The sequence below is a fragment of the Oncorhynchus masou genome, chromosome 1 (genome assembly GCF_036934945.1).
Source record: "Oncorhynchus masou masou isolate Uvic2021 chromosome 1, UVic_Omas_1.1, whole genome shotgun sequence".
In the NCBI taxonomy this organism is placed as follows: Eukaryota; Metazoa; Chordata; class Actinopteri; order Salmoniformes; family Salmonidae; genus Oncorhynchus; species Oncorhynchus masou.
The window spans coordinates 38625240-38642020 of NC_088212.1; the positions used below are offsets into that span (position 1 = coordinate 38625240).

The 16781-nt window shown below is 40.7% G+C and overlaps 1 protein-coding gene across 1 annotated transcript; it reads right to left on the reverse strand.

Annotated features, from left to right (window-relative positions):
• Nucleotides 1–1192: 1192 nt before the first annotated feature.
• On the reverse strand, nucleotides 1193–13997 carry LOC135543758 (vesicle-associated membrane protein 5-like). Its single transcript, XM_064971113.1, has 3 exons — nucleotides 13720–13997; nucleotides 5233–5376; nucleotides 1193–2442 (listed from the first exon to the last, which is right to left on the reverse strand). The coding sequence occupies exons 1-3, from the start codon at nucleotides 13786–13788 to the stop codon at nucleotides 2242–2244; spliced, it is 414 nt and encodes a 137-aa protein (XP_064827185.1). The 5' UTR covers nucleotides 13789–13997; the 3' UTR covers nucleotides 1193–2241.
• Between the last annotated feature and the right edge of the window lie 2784 nt (nucleotides 13998–16781).

A 16781-nucleotide genomic window follows, 5' to 3' on the forward strand; every position in this document is an offset into this window, starting at 1 on the left:
TGAGGTCGAAGGAATTGTGTTCCGAGACAGGATTGTGTCGAGGCACACATCTGGGGAAGGGTACCAAAACATTTCTGCAGCATTGAAGGTCCCCAAGAACTCAGTGTCCTTCATCATTCTTAAATGGAAGACGTTAAGACGTTCCTAGAGCTGTCCACCCAGCCAAACTGAGCAATTGGGGGAGAAGGGCCTTGGTCAGGGAGTTGACCAAGATCCCGATTGCCACTCTGACAGAGCTCCAGAGTTCCTCTGGGGAGATGGGAGAAGGACAATCATCTCTGCAGCACTCCACCAATCAGGCCTTTATGGTAGACTGGCCCTACGGAAGCCACTCCTCAGTAAAAGGTACATAACAGCCCGCTTGGAGATTGCCAAAAGGCAACTAGAGGACTCTCAGACCATGAGAAACAAGATTTTCTGGTCTGATGAAACAAAGATTGAACTCTTTGGCCTGAATGCCAAGCGTCACGCCTGGAGGAAAACTGGCACTATCCCTACGGTGAAGCATGGTGGTGGCAGCATCATGCTGTGAGGATGTTTTACAGCGGCAGGGACTGGGAGATGAACAGACAAAAGTACAGAGAGATCCTTGATGAAAACCTGCTCCAGAGTGCTCAGGACCTCAGACTGGGGGCAAAGATTCAACTTCCAACAGGACAACGTCCCTAAGCACACAGCCAAGACAACGCAGGCCTGGCTTCGGGACAAGTATGAATGTCCTTGAGTGGCCCAACGAGAGCCCAGACTTGAACCCGATCAAACATTTCTGGAGAGAACTGAAAATAGCTGTGCAGCGAAGCTCCCCATCCAACCTGACAGAGCTTGAGAGGATCTGCAGAGAAGAATAGGAGAAACTCCCCAAATACAGGTGTACCAAGCTTGTAGCGTCATACCCAAGAAGACTCGAGGCTGTAATCGCTGCCAAAGGTGCTTCAACAAAGTACTGAGTAAAGGGTCTGAATACTTATGTAAATGTAATATTTCATTTTTTTATTTTTAATACATTTGCAAAAATGTCTAAACCTGTTTTTGCTTTGTCATTATGGGGTATTGTGTGCAGATTGAAGAGGGAAAAATACAATCAAATCCATTATATAATAAGGCTGTAACATAACAAAATGTGGAAAAAGTCAAGGGGTCTGAATACTTTCTGAATGCATTGTACACACTCAATCAAAATGCTCCACAGAGATAACTTATCAACTTATTTTTTATTTTTACAAATTATGCACTACAGTTTTACATGTATTTGAGATGGTAATAGCTCAAGGGTAAAAAACAATTGGGAAAGGAAAATCAGTAACAAATAGGGTAATCTCATCCACCAGCCGGCTAACAATTGAGCATGGGGATGAGGTTACCAATAGAGAGGACACCAAAATGACAAACTCATATGTTAAGAAGATAAGTGAAGATATGATGCAATTTCTCTGCAGCGGTTTTTGATACTGTACACATTGCTTACCTGTAGGCTAATGAATGACACATGTAACATAAGTACTCACACTGCATTGCCCACAGAAACAAACTTTCCTCAAACATAAGTGTTTTGTATACAAATAAAATTAAGTTCCTTTTCTTATGTTTCTTTTGACCAGAAAAAAAGGAAGAATGACATGAAATGACTTACTCATAAAATATCATGACAATTATAATTTTACAGCTTACATGGAATACTGAAAAAAAGGATACACAATTCATCCAATGGTGATTTTTGCTTTTTAACATACCAAAGGCACAATATTTTTTATTTGAACTGACCAAACATTCACATATACCAAATCCTATGGTAAGGCTGAAGCATTTCTGAGTATGAATGTTAAACTAGTGAGCCTGACCAACTACGGCCAGTTGAAGACAATACTGAATTGGGAAGCAGCTGAGCTAGTGATGGTACCATTTCATTCAACGATCTACACACTGAGCACGGAGCCTAAAATGCTTCTAAAAATAAACAATATCACAGATTAAAAAGTTAAGAAAAGTCAACCCACAAAACTTATATTGAGCTCAGGTGGAAAGCATGTTTGTGCTATCATCATACCAACTCCTTGTCGCTCAATGTCATGCCAAATGTTTGGTCCCAAATCTGGGACCAGGTTAATAAACCTATATATTCATCTACATGCACTATTCTTGTCTGATTGACTCCTTATTTCCGGGGAGGCCTCGATTGCCCCTGTCTCCATCTTCCATCTTCATTTCCTCCATGTCCTTTGCTCTGACAGACAGTCTATGGTCCTAAGGCCCTGAGGTGGGCTGCTCTACAGCAGTGGAGCTGTTTGAGCTGTGGTCGTCAGGTTCACACACTTTCCATACAACAATCCCAATGATGATGGCTGCCACGACAACCCCTATACCGGACAGCAACACTTTCATTTTCATGTGTTCCCACCACTTCTGTTGTTTAACTCTTCCAGCAGACTTTGAGAAAGCCTTACTCTGAAAACACATAATTATAAGATGTTAATATTAAGATAGTAGGATGTTAATACTAAGACTCTATGCATCTATATCTGTCAGAATATGGAGGAGGGGGGGGGGGGGCTTTATCCGTGCAATTGAGGTCATGGTGCATTGTACATATTCTAAAATCCAGAAAGAACTATTCTGTCATGAAACTTGACATTTTCTGACAATTTGCTAGACAGAAGCCTTTAGTTACAGTGCACACTACTTTCCCAATGATCTTCCAATGAATCAAGACTGTTTGTTTTTCTTGACGCTTCTGTTTTATTTTTCCCAGTAACCGAGTCAGCCAGCCAGTCCTCAGATAACTATGGCTGTGTCCCATGTGGGCTCTAGTCAAAAGTAGTGGGATAGGGAATAAGGTGCCATTTGGGATGCAACCCCAGTCAGCCACCTAGCGAGTCCTCAGAGAACTATGTGGTTGTTGTGATGTAACAGCCTGGCTGGGGAGAAATGTGGGAACGCTGTGACCTGGTTGGTTGACCCCAGGATGGACCATTACGGACATGCACCCTGTGGCACATCCTGGACACCCCTCTCTCTATACCGAGGGAGACTATTGGGTTTAATTCATCTTACAACAATAGGAAATACCTTTCTAAAAATATCACCTTAAACCACAACCAGGATGTAAATTGTACATTATTTCCCCTCTCCAATTCCACCTAAAGTGTATTTGTAAACACCAATATGACATTTCCTGCCTATTCCCTGGACTTGTTTTGGACCATGGAACATTGGAAAACACTTTCAAGAGACACCAAAGCTGGAGAATCCAAAGGAGAAACCTATTGTGCTATTTGTGTATGATAGCATTGGAATCATCAAAGTAAGACCTTCAAAGTCAGTGTCTTCATATTACGAATGCTTTGTTTTAAGTCATGATTTGGTTCCATTAAAGACATACAGTGCCTTGCGAAAGTATTCGGCCCCCTTGAACTTTGCGACCTTTTGCCACATTTCAGGCTTCAAACATAAAGATATAAAACTGTATTTTTTTGTGAAGAATCAACAACAAGTGGGACACAATCATGAAGTGGAACGACATTTATTGGATATTTCAAACTTTTTTACAAATCAAAAACTCGTATTTTTTTGTGAAGAATCAACAACAAGTGGGACACAATCATGAAGTGGAACGACATTTATTGAGATATTTCAAACTTTTTTGGTGGAACAAATCAAAAACTGAAAAATTGGAGACACCTGTGCAAAATTATTCAGCCCCCTTAATGATTAATACTTTGTAAAGCTGTTCCACTTTTGCTGCGATTACAGCTGTAAGTCGCTAAATGGGTAAATGTATGTCTCTATCAGTTTTGCACATCGAGAGACTGACATTTTTTCCCATTCCTCCTTGCAAAACAGCTCGAGCTCAGTGAGGTTGGATGGAGAGCATTTGTGAACAGCAGTTTTCAGTTCTTTCCACAGATTCTCGATTGGATTCAGGTCTGGACTTTGACTTGGCCATTCTAACACCTGGATGTGTTTATTTTTGAATCATTCCATTGTAGATTTTGCTTTATGTTTTGGATCATTGTCTTGTTGGAAGACAAATCTCCGTCCCAGTCTCAGGTCTTTTGCAGACTCCATCAGGTTTTCTTCCAGAATGGTCCTGTATTTGGCTCCATCCATCTTCCCATCAATTTTAACCATCTTCCCTGTCCCTGCTGAAGAAAAGCAGGCCCAAACCATGATGCTGCCACCACCATGTTTGACAGGGTGATGAGCTGTGTTGCTTTTACGCCAAACATAACGTTTTGCATTGTTGCCAAAAAGTTCAATTTTGGTTTCATCTGACCAGAGCACCTTCTTCCACATGTTTGGTGTGTCTCCCAGGTGGCTTGTGGCAAACTTTAAACAACACTTTTTATGAATATCTTTAAGAAATGGCTTTCTTCTTGCCACTCTTCCATAAAGGCCAGATTTGTGCAATATACGACTGATTGTTGTCCTATGGACAGAGTCTCCCACCTCAGCTGTAGATCTCTGCAGTTCATCCAGAGTGATCATGGGCCTCTTGGCTGCATCTCTGATCAGTCTTCTCCTTGTATGAGCTGAAAGTTTAGAGGGACGGCCAGGTCTTGGTAGATTTGCAGTGGTCTGATACTCCTTCCATTTCAATATTATCGCTTGCACAGTGCTCCTTGGGATGTTTAAAGCTTGGGAAATCTTTTTGTATCCAAATCCGGCTTTAAACTTCTTCACAACAGTATCTCGGACCTGCCTGGTGTGTTCCTTGTTCTTCATGATGCTCTCTGCACTTTTAACGGACCTCTGAGACTATCACAGTGCAGGTGCATTTATACGGAGACTTGATTACACACAGGTGGATTGTATTTATCATCATTAGTCATTTAGGTCAACATTGGATCATTCAGAGATCCTCACTGAACTTCTGGAGAGAGTTTGCTGCACTGAAAGTAAAGGGGCTGAATCATTTTGCATGCCCAATTATTCAGTTTTTGATTTGTTAAAAAAGTTTGAAATATCCAATAAATGTCGTTCCACTTCATGATTGTGTCCCACTTGTTGTTGATTCTTCACAAAAAAATACAGTTTTATATCTTTATGTTTGAAGCCTGAAATGTGGCAAAAGGTCGCAAAGTTCAAGGGGGCCGAATACTTTCGCAAGGCACTGTATATTATTGCATCTAGGGTACATCCCAAATGGCACCTTATTGCCGATATAGTGCACAATTTTTGACCAGAGCTCTCTGAGAATAGGGCTCCATTTGGAACATATCCATAAACTTCAATCACCTTCTCCAGAAGTACATCGGCCCTGTTCTCCAGTTCTCCCAGCTTGCCTGACCTCTCGTCAGCCTTGTTGAGATTATCTAGCATGATCACCTTCACCTCTTCCACCTCCTTCTGGGCCTGCTGCAGGCGGTTCTTCCCATTCTCCTAAACACACAAAAAAAACGTTTGGGGTTAATGGAAGATAAATCATGGAACCACTACCGATTTGGTGTATATTTTATTTATGGTTTATTTGAATAGGGGTTGGTTTTAACAAATTTATTGACACACTGATTGAACAATCATCATAAGCACCATAGTGTGTGTACAGATGTAGGATCTTAACTTGAGCTAGTTTCCTACAGCAGGGAAAATAATCCTGCAGCAACAGTAAATGTGAATAATTATGTGGATTATAATTCATGGACATTTTTGTAGAGATTGATGTATTTCTCGTAAAAGTAATTTCAAAGTGGAAATTATAAACTTTAGAAGCCTTTTTAAACCTCAAATACACTAAATGTTTTACATTTCCTGCGTTGCAGGAAGGTTATCCTGCAAAAGGGTGATCAAATTAAGATAATTACAACTGTAGCTCACACATTTTTCTTTATAGATTTGTCCCTATCTTTGTGTCACCATGTTCAAGGTAATATTTTGTATTTCTTATGTTGTGTAACCTATGCAATGCTTAACAGTGGTGCATTGTTAACACAGTAACATTAATCATTAGTCATATTGGCTGAGAGATTACATTTCCATAGAGCAAACAAGACAGAACAGGAATATGACACCCAACAACTGAAGTGGGGCAGGTTTTCCTGGACATCTGGATTACTCTATTTTCTGTAGCCTCTGAGTCTGTCTGGAGGAACATGGCGGCACCCTACAGCTCTCCAAACAAATGAAGCACTTTACACTGGGGCAACGAAGGTTGAACAACCCACTGTGTCAATGACACTATTGGAGGCCACCAAAATCTACTATAAACTATAAGGGCCGAATCCTAACTGAGATGTGCACACTTAAATCATGTATTGATATCAACGGAAGACGCAAATCTCAAGTTACTAAAAACGTAAACAGGATATTTAATAATAGGCTGTGCAGAGCTTGATTTATATCCTGATGGGACTGTCCGTGACCTTTTGCCCTCTGAGCCGGACAGGGAAGTGAGTGATTCAGGAGTCAAGGATGCTGAGTGCTTTAACACTAAAGCTCAGACACACCGGTAGGATTGTCAAACGTTTTCCCGCCGACAGTACTTAGCACTTCTGAACAGAATGTAGGCAGTCAATCTCTTTTGTGTTCATCGTCAGCCACTCAAACCAGATGGTGTCAGTAGCATTGTTTGGCCTTGCATGTCCGTGTGTGTTGCTTAGTTTACGGTCTAGATTCCAATGTTAGCTAGCTAGCTAATATTGTTATTTTGTAAAAAGCCATTGTTGAAACTTTCCAGGTGGCTATAACTAGATAACGACCTACCAAGATAACAAAGAAACAATTCAAATTGTCAGTGCCAGCCAATAGCCAAATGTTTATCTAGCTAACATTAGCATATCCATTGTGATTTAAATATAATGTCAATACTAGCTAGAGTGGTTAGCTAGCTTTGAGGAAGTATTTAGGTTTGTGTGCATTGCGGATTTATATTTATATTATATTTTTTATTTATATTGGAGAAGCAGTTACTGTCTATCTTCACACTGTACTGTCTTTGGTACCACTTTTGTTCTAGCAAGAGAAGGAATGGCCTCACACTGCGAGTACTTCTCTGCAGTGAGATTCTCTGTTTCATGCAGGAAACCAAGAGACTGAACAAAACAAGTGCAATCTCAGTGAATCTGATGATTTCATATTTCACTCTCATTACTTCTTCGACACCCTTTCATACACACAAACATAGTGGGATATGACGAGGTTAGAACACTAGTTCAGTGCCCCCAGTGACAAGTTAGGACTAGCTGTTATAAGTTACCAGTCAATGCACCATGAGTTATACAAGCTTTAGTAAAAGCTGCATTTCTTTCCCATTTATATTCACTATTACAGCTGTCATATGGTGAATAAAACTACATCTGGAATGTTGTAGTTAAATTGGATTAAGACATAAAGTTTGAGGATATGCATGGCACTGATTTAGTTGGCACCACCAGTTAAGTTTTAATAGCTGAACAATAGTCGGTTTAAAAATCAACTGGCGACAAAGTCTTCACACAGGAACTGTTGCCCCTTCCAGGAAATAGGAAATCTTAAGTCTTATTACATACAGCCGGGAAGAACTCATGGATATAAGAGTAATGTCAACTTACCAACATTACGACTAGGAATGCGACTTTCCCGAAGCGGATCCTCTGATCGGATCACCACCCAGGACAATGGATCTAATCCCAGCCGGCGACCCAAAACAACAGCGCCGCAGAAGAGGCAGACAGAGCGGCCTCCTGGTCAGGCTCCATAGACGAGCACATCGCTCACCGCTCCAGACTATACTACTCGCCAATGTCCAGTCTCTTGACAACAAGGTAGACGAAATCCGAACAAGGGTTGCCTTCCAGAGAGAAATCAGAGACTGTATCATTCTCTGTTTCACAGAAACATGGCTCTCTCGGGATATGTTGTCAGGATCTGTTCAGCCACCCGGCTTCTTCATGCATCATGCCGACAGAGATAAACACCTCTCTGGGAAGAAGAAGGGCGACGGTGTATGCTTTATGATTAACGGCTCATGGTGTAATCATAACAACATACAGGAACTCAAGTCCTTCTGCTCACCTGACCTAGAAATCCTTACAATCAAATGCCGGCCGTTTTACCTACCAAGAGAATTCTCGTCAGTTATTGTCACAGCTGTGTACAATCCCCCTCAAGCAGACACCAAGACGGCCCTCAAGGAACTTCACTGGACTCTATATAAACTGGAAACTATATATCCAGAGGCTGCATTTATTGTTGCTGGGGATTTAAAAAAAGAAAATTTGAGAACAAGGCTACCTAAATTCTATCAGCATATTGATTGCACGACACGCAGGGCTAATACTCTCGACCACTACTACTCTAACTTCCCCACCCTCCCTTCGGCAAATCCGACCACGATACCATCTTGCTCGTTCCGTCTTATAGGCAGAAACTCAACCAGGATGTACCAGTGACGAGAACCATTCAACGCTGGTCTGACCAATTGAAAGCCATGCTTCAAGATTGTTTTGATCACGCGGACTGGAATATGTTTCCGATCAGCCTCTGAGAACAACATTGACCTATACGCTGACTCGATGAGTGCGTTTATAAAGAAGTGCATTGGAGATGTTGTACCCACTGTGACAATTAAAAACTACCCTAACCAGAAACTGTGGATGGATGGCGGCATTCGCACAAAACTGAAAGCGCGATCCACCGCATTTAACCATGGAAATAGGTCTGCAAATATGGCTGAATATGAACAGTGTAGTTATTCCCTCCACAAGGCAATCAAACAAGCACATTTCCAGTACAGGGACAAGGTGGAGTCGCAATTCAACGGCTCAGAGATTAGACGTATGTGGCAGGGTCTACAGGAAATCCCGGACTACAAAAACATCCACGTCACGAACACTGACGTCACACTTCCAGACAAACTAAACACCTTCTTTGCCCACTTTGAGGATAATACAGTGCAACTATCGCGGCTCGCTAAATAAGACTGCGCCCCCCCCTCCCTTCTCCGTGGCTGACGTGAGTAAAACATTTACGTTTTTAAACTTGTTAACCCTCGCAAGGCTGCTGGCCCAGACGGCATCCACAGCCGCGTCATCAGAGCATGCACAGACCAGCTGGCTGGTGTGTTTATGGACATATTCAATCGCTCCCTATCCCAGTCTGTTGTCCCCACATGCTTCAAGATGGCTGCCATTGTTCCTATACCCAAGAAGGCAAAGATAACTGAACTAAATAACTACTGCACCATAGCAATCACTTCTGTCATCATGAAGTGCTTTGAGAGGCTAGTCAAGGATCATATCACCGCCACCTTACCGGCCACCCTAGACCCACTTCAGTTTGCATACCGCCCCAAAAGGTCCACAGATGACGCAATCGCCATCACACTGCATACTGCTCTATCCCATCTGGTCAAAAATAATAGCTATGTAAGAATGCTGTTCATTGACTAGAGCTCAGCATACAACACCATAGTACTCTCCAAGCTCATCATCGCTTTGCTGACCCTCAACACTGGGGCTCCTTCTGTACTCCCTGTTTATCCACGACTGCATGGCCATGCACTCCTCTACCTCAATCATCAAGTTTGCAGACGACACAACGGTAGTGGGCTTGATCACCAACAACGACGAGACAGCCTACAGGGAGGAAGTGAGGGCACTTGGAGTGTGGTGTCAGGAAAACACCCTCTCGCTCAACGTCAACAAAACAAAGGAGATGATCGTGGACTTCAGGAAATAGCAGAGGGAGCATCCCACTATCCACATCGAAGGGACAGCAATGGAGAAGGTAGAAAGTTTTAAGTTCCTGGGCGTACACATAACAGACAAACTGAAATGGTCCACCCACACATACAGCGTGGTGAAGAAGGCGCAACAGCGCCTCTTCAATCTCAGGAGGCTGAAGAACTTTGGCTTGTCACCCAAAACCCTGACAAACTTTTACAGATACACAATCGAGAGTATCCTGTCGGGCTGTATCACAGCCTGGTACGGCAACAGCACCGCCCTCAACAGCAAGGCTCTCCAGAGGGTGGTGCGGTATGCACAACGCATCACCGGGGGAAAACTACCTGCCCTCCATAACACCTACAGCACCAGATGTCACAGGAAGATAATCAAGGACAACAACCACCCAAGCCACTGCCTGTTCACACCGCTACCATCCAGAAGGCGAGGTCAGTACAGGTGCATCAAAGCTGGGACCGAGAGATTGAAAAACAGCATCTATCTCAAGGCCATCAGACTGCTAAATAGCAATCATTAACTCAGAGAGGCTGCTGCCTACATTGAGGCCCAATCACTGCACACTTTAATAAATGGATCACTAGTCACTTTAAACAATGTCACTTCAAATAATGGCACTTGAATAATATTTAGATATCTTACATTACACATATCACATGTATATACTGTATTTTATACTGTCTATTGCACCTTGCCTATGCCACTTGGCCATCGCTCATCCATATAAATATATGTACATATTCTCATTCACCCCTTTAGATTTGTGTGTATTAGGTAGTTGTTGGGGAATTGTTAGATTACTTGTTAGATATTACTGCACTGTCGGAACTAGAAGCACATACACTCACATTAACATCTGCTAACCATGTGTATGAGACCAATAAAATGTGATTTGAGGGATAGTCTGCTTATGGACTTCAGAGATATTTAACAGAGCTGGGTCTATATCTGTTATTAAATAAGAGTAAATATAGTAATGTCATAAACAAACATAAAAATATCTAACCATTTAAATGTGGTTGATTGATAGGTTAATATCCTACACTAAATTATTACCCTGGCCCTGTGATGACGTTCACAAACCATTTGTATGCAGGTTTGGGGAGTAACGGATTACAAAAAACGGTAACTGTAATCAGTTACGTTACCAGCAAAATTGTAATCAGATTACAGATACTTTTGAAAAACTAGATTACTTTGAGGATTACTTTTAAATTCAGAAAGGATGTCAATGACATTCAAATCAAAATTGAAAATCTAAATATGTTCTGCCTGAGCATGTCTGACCACAAGTCAGAGACTACTATGATGACACGTGTGTTTGATGGATCGCGGGAAAATCAGGCATAGGTTTTTGTAGGCTACAGTCCAAGCTATGTCTTCCAATGGTGCAACTGCTGTTGGCATCCAAAGATGATCCAATTTGAATAAACACTTGGAGGTAAGGACGACAGCAGTGATGTGGTCTATGGCAATATGGATATCACTTTTTATTGAGATCCACATAGCGCATTGATGTGAATCACACTGCTGCTCTCTCATTTAGCTGGTGGTTGTTGTGGATGGCTGTTCACAAATATAAATTTGTATTTGAACCCAATAATGGTTTAATTTAAGAAGTTTAAGCTGCCTATCAATCATTGTTTTTGAAACCAGTGGACAGCCAGTGAAAAATGCACTCTTGCAACAGCTGAATAGTGCGGATCCCAGCCTATGGAATGAAAGTGGGGCTTTGATTGCTCAATCTAATTCATTCTGAGAAGAAAAAATATCCATAAGTCTAATGGACACGTGCTCAAACTCGCACACTTTTGATAGATTTAAGGGGCAATCTGTAATTGCTACATCCATTTTAGAATAATAGTGAAGACAATAGAGTTATGAAATAACACATATGGAATCATGTAGTAACCAAAAAAGTGTTAAACAAATCAAAATATATTTTATATTTGAGAATCTTCAAATAGCCACCCTTTGCCTTGATGACAGATTTGCACACTCTTGGCATTCTCTCAACCAGCTTCACTTGGAATGATTTTCCAACCGTCTTGAAGGACTTCCCACATATGCTGAGCACTTGTTGGATGCTTTTCCTTGACTCTGCGGCCCGACTCTTGGCATTCTCACACTCTTGGCATTCTCTCAACCAGCTTCACTTGGAATGATTTTCCAACCGTCTTGAAGGACTTCCCACATATGCTGAGCACTTGTTGGATGCTTTTCCTTGACTCTGCGGCCCGACTCATCCCAAACCATCTCAATTTGGTTGAGGTTGGGGGATTGTGGAGGCCAGCTCATCTGATGCAGCACTCTGTCACTCTCTATCTTGGTAAAATAGCCCTTACACAGCCTGGAGGTGTGTTGGGTCATTGTCCTGTTGAAAAACAAATGATAGTCCCACTAAGCCCAAACCAGATGGGATGGCATATCACTGCAGAATTCTGTGGTAGCCATGCTGGTTAAATGTGCCTTGAATTCTAAATAAATCACAGACAGTGTCATCAGCAAAGCACCATAACATCTCCTCCTCCATGCTTTATGGCAGGAACTACACATGCGAAGATCACCCGTTCATCCAGACTGCTTCTCACAAAGACACAGCAGTTGGAACCAAAAATCTAAAATTTGGAATCCACACCAAAGGACATATTTCCACCGGTCTAATGTCCATTGCTCATGTTTCTTGGCCCAAGCAAGTCTCTTCTTATTATTGGTGTCCTTTAGTAGTGGTTTCTTTGCAGCAATTTGACAATGAAGGCCTGATACACAGTCTCCTCTGAACAGTTGATGTTGAGATGTCTGTTACTTGAACTCTGTGAAGCATTATTTGGGCTGGTAACTCGAATGAATTTATCCTCTGCAGCAGAGGTAACTCTGGGTCTTTCATTCCTGTGGCGGTCCTCATGAGAGCCAGTTTCATCATAGCACTTGATGGTTTTTGTGACTGCACTTTTGTTCCGTATTGACTGACCTTCATGTCTTAAAGTAATGATGGAATGCCATTTCGCTTTGCTTATTTGAGCTGTTCTTGCCATAATATGGACTTGGTCTTTTGTCAAATAGGGCAATCTTCTGTTTTTACCAAAACAGAGGCGGGGTGTCAGTTTTGTTATTGTTTCATCTGTTTCATCTGCATATTATCAAGATATTAAAGTGTCACCAACAAAAAGGTAAACAATAGGCCTATAGCAAATGCAGAATATGGCATACATTTTTCACATATAAACAGCACTTTTCAATATGGCTCAAAGCATGCCATTCCATGAGCGCAGCATTATTTTTCAATTCAAATCAATGAGCCCAATCAGTCCACCATGACAACAAAATCATAAACAACAGAGTAGGGCTGGTGGCTAATAAGTCCTTGATTTTGGGGTTATGCTCAGGTGAAACAATTTGGCTAATCTATATTTCCATATTTCCAAGTCCTATTCTTGAAGATCAAGGGGTATAACATTTATTGGAATGACTGGAATTCTGATAGACTTTGGTTTTTATTAATGTAAAGATATAACTTGTAACTTAATTGTTTTATTATGTGAAGTGGAAGGCGATGGGTTAGAAAAAGCCTAAATAACCAACCCATAAAGTAAAATGTAACATCCATATATGGCCAGCTATGTCAACTTCAAAAAGTTAAGTTACTGATTACAATTTTGGACAGGTAACTAGTAACTGTAACGGATTACATTTAGAAAGTAACCTACCCAACCCTGTCTGTATTAAATAATCTATTTGCATGAATTTGTTTGAATTGTGTTTGATCTCTCATAAGTAAAATCCAAATCAAATAGAAACTATAAAAGGGAATATTTAAAAGTCAAATTAACTGTATCACACGATGTAGGCTACATAACAGTCAAGTTCAATGGAGGAAAACGGTCTAACGCAATTCAAAGCCAGGCTGTAACCTAATATAGTCTATACACATACAGTGATAAAGGGACGCTTCTTACAGGTCTGTGCAATATTGAGGTTAAGAAACTAAATTATGAATACATAAACATATATAAATATAGTATTTCTTAATCCTTTATTTGTCAAAAAAATCATAGAAACTTACCATTGCTTTCACGTTACTATCTCTCCCGTCGTAAACTGTCACTGAACACAATGCATTGCGTTTTGGCATAAACTTTGTGTTCAAACAAATGTTGTCTTTATCCAAGATGATTTTCCGATATGACAAACTTTTATTTTTACCTTATCTCGTTTGCAGTTGGCTACAGTTCGTTGCAATCTTTCTTTTAGTCGATATTCTTTATTTTTCCTGATCTACTCTCTTCCACTTTCACTAAAGTCTACTGTTCGGGTCGGGTAACACCCACCCCTTTTCTGGAAGTCAGCAGAACAGACCCTGTGACGTCGCGGCCGTAATGTCACTGAATTTAAATGCTGGTAATATTAGATGCGTGATCATACTACATAAGTGAAAGGTCAAAACCGTACACCTTCCCTATCATTTGAAAATCTACAGATTTTACAGGCTTTGACGAGTGTTATAGAGCCTTCATTATATATTCATATTCAGCCATTGCCTTTCACTTTCACCTAGGCTTACTATGCAGTGGTGTAAAGTACTTAAGTAAAAATACTTTAAAGTATTACTTAAGTCATTTTTTGGTCATCCCTACTGCCTCTGATCGGGCGGAATCACTAAACACAAATGCTTTGTTTGTGAATTAATGTCAGGGTGTTGTAATGTGCTCCTGGCTCTCCATTAAATAATAAAAAATATATTTAAAAATTGTGCTGTCTTGTTTGCATAAAATATTGAATTGGAAATTCTTAATACTTTTACTTTTGATACTTAAGTACATTTGAGCAATTCCATTTACTTTTGACACATAATTATACTTAAAACCAAATACTTTTAGACTTTTACACAAATAGTATTTTACTGGATGACTTTCACTTTTACTTGAGTCATTTTCTATTAAGTTATCTTTACTTTTACTCAAGTATGACTTTTGAGTACTTTTTCCACCACTGCTAATATGACAGTAGCTAGTCTAATTAGTGGGCTATATGACCAGGATTTGCCTTTTTAGTAGAGGGGACTGAAAACAAAAACTGCATTTTATGACAATTTGGCCCACATTCAACAGGCTCCAAAACTTAAACAATAGGTCCTTGTCTGTGTTCACTGTCAGCAACGGTCAGTAGCGTGGCTCTGAAAAAATGTAGTTATGGTTTACCGACTTCCATCCCAAATTCCTTGTACCTCTAGTGTAGACCCTGTTCTGTTAATACTGTATTTCAATTATAGTTTAACTCACAGCCCTAGTCTGTATTTATTGAGTTATAACAAATAATAAATAACGCTCACCATAAGAGTTACAGTTGATGTAAACCTACATTCCACTTATGACAACTGACATAGCACAGTCATAATATGAAACTTTCATGCAGGACATCGAGGAAAGGAAGGGAGGAGTGGGGTGAGAGCACAAAACCCACCCAAAAAAATAATTTGAAAGTGAAGTAATACATGCGAGAGGAAGTAAAACTTTTCTCACAGTTAAATAAACTTAAAAATGTATATTCCATTTGGTAGGGAATTCACAAGTTTTCAGTAGGAAAATGCAGTCTGAGAAATTTGATCACTGAGCTGAATGCACATTCTTACATTATTTCATCATTACAACTATTTCCATCAAGGTTTTGTGACTTGAAACCAGTACAGAAGCATGCATGTGAACGGAAACCACACTTTTTGTCTGAGTGCACTGTGTACCTGTATGCTTAGTATATTTGTAATTAAGGTCATGCAGGAATATATGTTGTCCTCCATCTTACCAATATGACATTAAACCAACCAACACTAACGTCATGTTTTCATACATTTTCATTAACTGTCCTTTAACTGTAATAAAGAAATCATAAATGGGTTACCTGGGAAGGCAGGATTTTCTCTTTATCGCCTTCATCTGTCAACATTGACTTAATGATAAACATGAATAAGAAGTAAGCTATAACCCTGGTTGCCTGCCTTGGCTTTATCAGAGCATACTAGAGCTGTGCCCAGTGTTGGGGCCCTTAATTGTGTATGGGGGCAGGTATGGACTGGGACCACAAATCGGCTAACACATTGCCCATTTTTTCCCCTTGAGGCCCCTACATTTGGCAAATAATTATCATTCTGCACAAAAAACCCAATTTAGAACGGTCCACTGGGTTAAATATGGACAGGCCCATCCGGCATTTACCCAAACTGCCCCATTTCCAATCCATTTCTGTATGGGGGCAGATGACAGCCACCATGTGAGGCTGTGTCAGATCGTGTGGTACTAACCAGACTCTCTCAGGCCTAGTTAACAATGGGTCACGTCTGGGTCCGTTCCACACCAACACAAAGAACATATTCAGTCCACTCGGCCCTCCCTCCTTATCATTATGTAATATGGAGGAATGAGGACTCACATCCACATGACTTCCAATCAGAATCCGGACAGAATGCCTAGATACCATTTCCTGTCCAGTATAAATGAGCTCTTTTAGTTTCTTACATTGGAATCTATTGTTTCAGGAACACATGGTTGGTCATAAGGATTGCAAATGCAAATTGTTATGTGAGAAGTACCTTGGTAATATAAGATTAGCATTTTTCATGCTTTGTTAAAAACAATCACATTCATTCTTTGGGATAAACCAGAACTACTCTACTCTGTTTATTGTTTACCATATATCCTGATTCCTAGTCACCTTTCCCATATACATATACCTTATATACCTTAACCCCTATACCACAGGAGGTTGGTGGTACCTTCATTGGGAAGGGCGGGCTGATGGTAATGGCTGGAGCAGAAACAGTGAAATAGTATCAAATACATCAAACACACGGTTTCCATATATTTGATGCCATTCTATTTGCGCTGTTCCAGCAATTATTATGAGCCATCCTGCCCTCAGCAGCCTCCACTGCCCTATACATATCTACCTCTATCGATCCAGTATCCCTTCCAATTAGTGGAAAAATATCAGAATTGGATTGCCTGTGTTAACGCAGCCTAAGGAGATCAGATCCAAACAACCTGGACCCCCTTCCCGTATGTGAGATCTGTGCTGTGAGATATCACACATGGATGGAGATTGAGATGTCCTTGAGGTCTTTGCATGGCAAAT